Source organism: Suricata suricatta, chromosome 2, assembly GCF_006229205.1.
Source record: "Suricata suricatta isolate VVHF042 chromosome 2, meerkat_22Aug2017_6uvM2_HiC, whole genome shotgun sequence".
NCBI classification, from domain to species: domain Eukaryota; kingdom Metazoa; phylum Chordata; class Mammalia; order Carnivora; family Herpestidae; genus Suricata; species Suricata suricatta.
The window spans coordinates 112,497,538-112,503,316 of record NC_043701.1 but is presented as its reverse complement, the minus strand read 5'-3'; the positions used below and the strand labels follow the sequence as shown (position 1 = coordinate 112,503,316).

The 5,779-nt window shown below is 45.8% G+C and overlaps 1 protein-coding gene across 5 annotated transcripts in view; it reads left to right on the top strand.

Moving 5' to 3' along the window:
- Positions 1 to 270: 270 nt before the first annotated feature.
- LOC115285384 (zinc finger protein 37A-like) overlaps positions 271 to 5,779 on the top strand; it is a 26,559-nt gene continuing 21,050 nt past the window's right edge. The window contains exons 1-3 of one of the 5 annotated variants that reach the window (XM_029931666.1): positions 295 to 453; positions 2,377 to 2,565; positions 2,652 to 2,710. In XM_029931666.1, coding sequence (XP_029787526.1) covers positions 2,696 to 2,710 — 15 coding nt within the window. In that variant the 5' untranslated portion in view covers positions 295 to 453; positions 2,377 to 2,565; positions 2,652 to 2,695. The other 4 variants (XM_029931667.1, XM_029931668.1, XM_029931665.1 and 1 more) reach the window with 4 other exon arrangements.

The following is a 5,779-nucleotide window of genomic DNA, read 5'->3' as shown; positions in this document are numbered from 1 at the left end:
ATCAGGGATATAGAATTAATGAAAGAGGTGTTTATTTAGATGCTTACAACTTATTTCGGATAAACAATTTATCAAACTGTAGGGTTAGTGTCTCCTGCTTGTTTGCTAAATTGGGTATTTCTACCCAAGGTCCCGTAAGCCTGAAGGCTGATTCCCAACGAGGAGGCTCCAGGGATTCGGGAAAGTCTGAGCGATCTCCAGGTTCAGACTCAGGGCCTGCGCGGAGCCTGCTGCGCATGTGCCCTGCTCCGCTCTGCGTAGTTCGCGTCTGCGGTCGCGGCCTCGCGAGAAGACGGTCCCGGATGCTCCCGGGCTGAGGGCCCGGGCGCAGGCGGGGAGGAAGCGGCGGTGAGACCCGAGTCGGGGTGGTCGGGTGTGGGTGACCCGTGGGCGGGATGCCCAGTGCAGGAGGGGCGGGCGGCAGAGAAAACGGCTTCGGTGCCTGAACGCGGGGTGAGTCCTGCTCCGTTTGTATACATCGAATGCGAATCAGCGCGTCCCCGCGCTTGTTACCCAGCGAAGCTTCGTGTTTTCGTCTCCGACGTGAAGGGTCGGGTGAGGCCTCGGTTAGACCGTCGGAAATCGGGGCGCTCGTGGGTGGGCGCTTCTCTCCTGGGGGGAACCTCGTTCGTCTCCACTCAGGTCTCTCTTCGTCCTCCCAGCCACCAGTGGTCAGTGTCGTGTCCCCATGGTAACCGCATAACGCCCTCTAGGAGGTGAGGGAAGCCCTGGTGGCAAACGCGCAGATGCGCTCCCTGCTCCATCCTCTGTCCCGAGTCCAACCTGGAAGAGCCCAACCTGGAAGCGTAGAGGACACAGCAGCTGCAGGAGCCCTGACCTCTCTCTCCCAGGGAGTAATTTTCAAGTGAACGTGGCCTTGCATTAGAGGCATTCATTGTTGTTTCTTGAGAACCTGTTAGCCTGGCACCTGAATGAAGGCGTCCAGGCCCCGCGTGCACTCTGCAGCCTTGCCTGTGCCCTCCATAGCACCAGTTTGCGTTTACAGAAGGTCCAGCTTGCGATTCAGGGTTACAGGAAGGGCCAAGAGCTTTCCACCTTGGGTGAGGATTCTCACTGGCTATGCCCAGTTTTCCTGAAACAGGTCATCTCTTGTGAGGGAAGAAGCCCCTCCACCCCCCTCGCCCAGGAGCAGGAATCCCTCCTAGGACAGTCGGTCAGTTGGCCCCAGACCGCAGTAGTAATGCAGAGCGAAGGTGGAGGAGCAAAGACACTTACCACGACCGCTGTCGTGTCCAGATTCTTGCAGAGTGGGTGACGGTGTTCCTTCCGGGCCAGTGTTCGGGGTGGGAGTTGCGGGGGGGAATGGAAGCTGTGGCTAGGAGAGGAGGGCAAAGCAGAAGGAACAGAGGATACTTCCGGCTCGTGGGGAAGCCGTGGAGGCATGTGGAGGAAAAGGCTTGCTAGCCACGGAGAAGGAAACCGCCTCCTTCATCCCTTCCTTCTTTGCTCCACTCCCAGATGCTGAGCCGTTTGCCCAACAAGCCATGGGCTGCATGCCCGCTCTGTCCAGGTCTGACCAAATCGGAGATGGTACTCCAGGAGAGGTCTTTAAGTCTCAGCTCTCTGTGCTCTGCTTAAAGATGGGGAGGCAATAGGGTGGGAAGGAAGCGGGTCTCAAAAGTTAAGTGACTGCTCATAGTCACGCATTTTGTGCTGGCAAAACCAAAAGCAGACAGTGAGTCTCTTGATGGCCCTGGGAGGTGTTTTCTGCTTTGGCAACAGATAAGTCAGAACCAGTTTGTGGTGGTTGTTTTGAATCAAAAGTTAGGTCCAAGAACCTGAAACTGAGTTAAAGCAACTTCTCTCTCTCTCTCTTTTTTTTTTTCCTTACGAAAAAGATCAGCCCTTAAAATTCTCTCCCTTTGTTCAGAACCTAGTGGGATTCTCTGGTATATAATGAATATTACAACTTGAGTATTTTTTGCTCAGCATCAGTTTTCATGAAATCCCTATATTCTGTTCTATTCCTTGTCTTGTCCTGATTTGCTTAATTAGTGTATTGTGTTGTTTACATTTTTCTGGGTTAGAGTATACATTGTTAGTAACTCAGTAGAAAACAAATTTATTTTAGTTTTTGTTTTGAAGTTTATTTGAGAGAGAGAGAGAGAGAGAGAGAGAGAGAGAGAGAGAGAGAGAGAGAGCGAGCGCACTTGCACAACCTGGGGAGGGGCAGAGAGAAAGGGAGAGAGAGAGAAACCAAAGCAGGCTCTGCACTGTCCCTGCAGAGCCCAACTCGGGGCTTGAGCTCACAAACCATGAGATCGTGACCTTAGCTGGAATCAAGAGCCAGAGGCTTAACAGACTGAGCCAGACAGGTGCCCCAACAAAATTTATTTTAAATGTTTTATCTTTAAGTAACATCTCTACCCAACATGGGGCTCAAATCTACAACCCAAGATCAAGAGTCGCTCGCCTCACCTACTGAGTCCTCAGGCACCCTGAAAACAAATGTTTTTACATTGAAAAACTAGCATGTCCCAGCACTCACGAGTTGTTCCTGAGCTGCTTCTTCCCTTGCTGTGGTCCTTCCTGCCCCTTCTCAAGGTATCTCCCCTTCAGAGTTGTTTTGGCAGCAGCTACTGGGATTTTTTGGCTGGTAGCACCTCTCCTGACCCGTCTTTCCTTCTCAGCTGTGCCCTTCTGGCAGCCCACACTTTTCCTGAGCCAGCAGAACATGATCCCATCCCAGGTGAGTATTCATTTATTCACAGTTTTGCCTAACAGTGATTCTGTGAGGTTTTCAAATTCATGTGAGGTTTATTACAAAATGTCTATACCTTCATAAGAAATAGTGGAAATAAATACGCTAGCATCAGGGAGAATATAGAGTACAAGTCCACAAGTTACAGTACATGGGCCAAATACAGCCTGCGGCCTATTTTTCTATGACCCACAGACTAAACAGAAACAAATCAAGAGTGATTTTTTTGTGATATGAAATTCATATTCAAGTGTCTCTAAGGTTTTACTGGGACACAGCCACACTCATTTACGTGTGGCAGTGGCTCCTTTCATACTCCAGGGGTAGGGTTGCGTGGTTGTGACAGAGACTGTACAGCTCAGCCAGCCTGAAATATTTACTAAGTGGCCAGTTATCGAAAGGGTTGGCTGTTTGCTGACCTCTGATACAATAGGGCAAGGATGCCTTGTAGATCAATGCACATCTTGTGGTTTTACTGAGTTTTGAAACGAACACAAAAAAGTTTTTTGATAAACTTCATTTGGTGACATTGTGTCCCTTCCAGTGACAATCCTGCAATTGCTAAAAAAAAAAAAAAAAGTGGTAGGAATAAAGTGTATAATTCTGGTCCAATTCAGAGGGAAATTTGAGTTGCACGTGAATTGTGCCAGCATTAGGACTCATGGGTGTTCCGAGAAGGGGCATGTTTGGACAGACAGCGAAGCTTTAGAGTAGTCAGTGGGACGAGGTGGGCTCTGTGACTGCCCTGGGGACTAGGCGGAATTTAAATTTTTGCAGAGTCTGGTGAGGGATTCCACTTTTTCAGTTGTCGTAAAATACACATAATATGAAATTTAACCTTGAAGCTTTTTAAAGTGTAGAATGCAGTTGTACTTACTACATTTACAGTGTTGTACAAGGATAGCCATGATCTCCTTCCAGAACAGTTTCATCACACCGGAAGGAAACCTCACACCTTTAATAAGCAGTGCCATGACTTAATGAGCAAATCACTCCCCAGCCTCCGCAGTCCCTAGCAACCATGAATCTGCTTTCTGTGTGTGGATTTGTCTGGTCTGGATATCTGATATAAATGGAATCATACACTATGTACTCTTTCGTGTGTGGCTTCTTTCATTTCCTTTAATGTTTTCAGGAACCACCCATGTTGCAGCATGTTATCGCCACTTCATCTCCTTTTGCAACTGCATGATATTCCGTTGTGTGTATATACCAACTTTTGTGTGTCCATCAGTTGATGGGCATTTGGAGTGATTCCATGTTTGGCTATTGAGTATAGTGCTGCTGTGAGCATTCATGTATAAGTTTTTGTTTGATGACCTATTTCAGTTTCCTGGGAGTAAAATTGATTCTCCGTTTAATGTATTGTGGAACCGCCGAAGTGTTTTCTACAGCAAGGTCCCTTTCAAGTCCATAAGAATTTTAGATTAGTCTTTCTATAAGACAAACAGAACAAAACAACACACACACACACAGACCCCGCAAAAAAACCCCCAAAGAAGACCCCAAAGCTGTTGAGATTTTGATAAGGATTGCATTGAGTCTGTATATCACTTTGGGGATGTTTTATAATCTGTGAACATGAGGAGGTTTTCCGTTTACTTAGGTCTTCTTTAATTCAGGTTTTTCTTTTCAGTAGTTTTCAGTGTGCAAATCTTACATACTCTTGCTTAAATTTATTCTTTAAATATTTTATTCTTTTAGATGCTATGGTAAATGGAATTGTTTTCTTAATACAACTGATTAGTTTATCTTTCAACTTAGTTGAAAGCAGATAACTGAAAACCACTTGCCTTGTAAAAGGGCATTATTATCCGTTGTCACTCACAAATCAATCGTTCCTTCCTCTGATGTCTTGGAGGTTTTGTGTCATGGGATAATGCACCTTAGTGAGATTTTCCATGTTCTTTGTGAATATGTTTCTTGGTAAAGAACATGTGGCTAGACATTTTTAGCCCAATAGGAAATGCTATTTCATTTATATCGTTAACTTAATCTGTTTCCTTTTTGTTGTAGTTAGTGATAACATGGTTTTAACTCCTTCATCTTTCATTGTAATTTTATTCTCCACACTTATTTTCTTACATACTTAAAAAAGGCAGTATATTGATGTGAAATTCACATCACAAAACTATTGTCTTTATTTTTTTGAGTGACAGATCAGGAGCATGCACGCCAGGAGGGGTAAGGTAGGAGGCAGGAGGAGAATCTTTTTTTTTTTTAAATAGTTTATTGTCAAATTGGTTCCCATATAATTCCCAGTGCTCTTCCCCATAAGTGCCCTCCTCCATCACCACCACCTCTTTTCCCCCCCTCCCCCTTCCCCTTCAACCCTCAGTTCATTTTCAGTATTTAATAGTCTCTCAAGTTTTGCATCCCTCTCTCTCCCCAACTCTCTTTCCCTCTTCCCCTCCCCCCGGTCCTCCATTAGGTTTCTCCTGTTTTCCTGTTAGACCTATGAGTGCAAACATATGGTTTCTGTCCTTCTCTGCCTGACTTATTTCTCTTAGCATGACACCCACTTTCCTACAAATGGCCATATTTCATTCTTTCTCATTGCCATGTAATACTCCATTGTGTATATATACCACATCTTCTTGATCCACTCATCAGGTGATGGACATTTAGGCTTTTTCCATGTTTTGGCTATTGTTGACATTGCTGCTATGAACATTGGGATACAGGTGCTTCTATGCATCAGCATTTCTGTATCCCTTGAGTAAATCCCTAGCAGTGTTATTGCTGGGTCATAAGGGAGTTCTAAAGATAGTTTTTTGAGGAACCTTCACACTGTTTTCCAGAGCGGCTGCAGCAGTTTACATTCCCACCAAGAGTGTAAGAGGGTGCCCGTCTCTCCATACCCTCGCCAGCATCTATAGTCTCTTGATTTGTTCATTTTAGCCACTCTGACTGGTGTGAGGTGGTATCTCAGTGTGGTTTTGATTTGTGTTTCCCTGATGATGAGTGATGTTGAGCATCATTTCATGTGCCTGTAGGCCATCTGGATGTCCTCTTTGGAGAAGTGTCTGTTCATGTCTTCTGCCCATTTCTTCACTG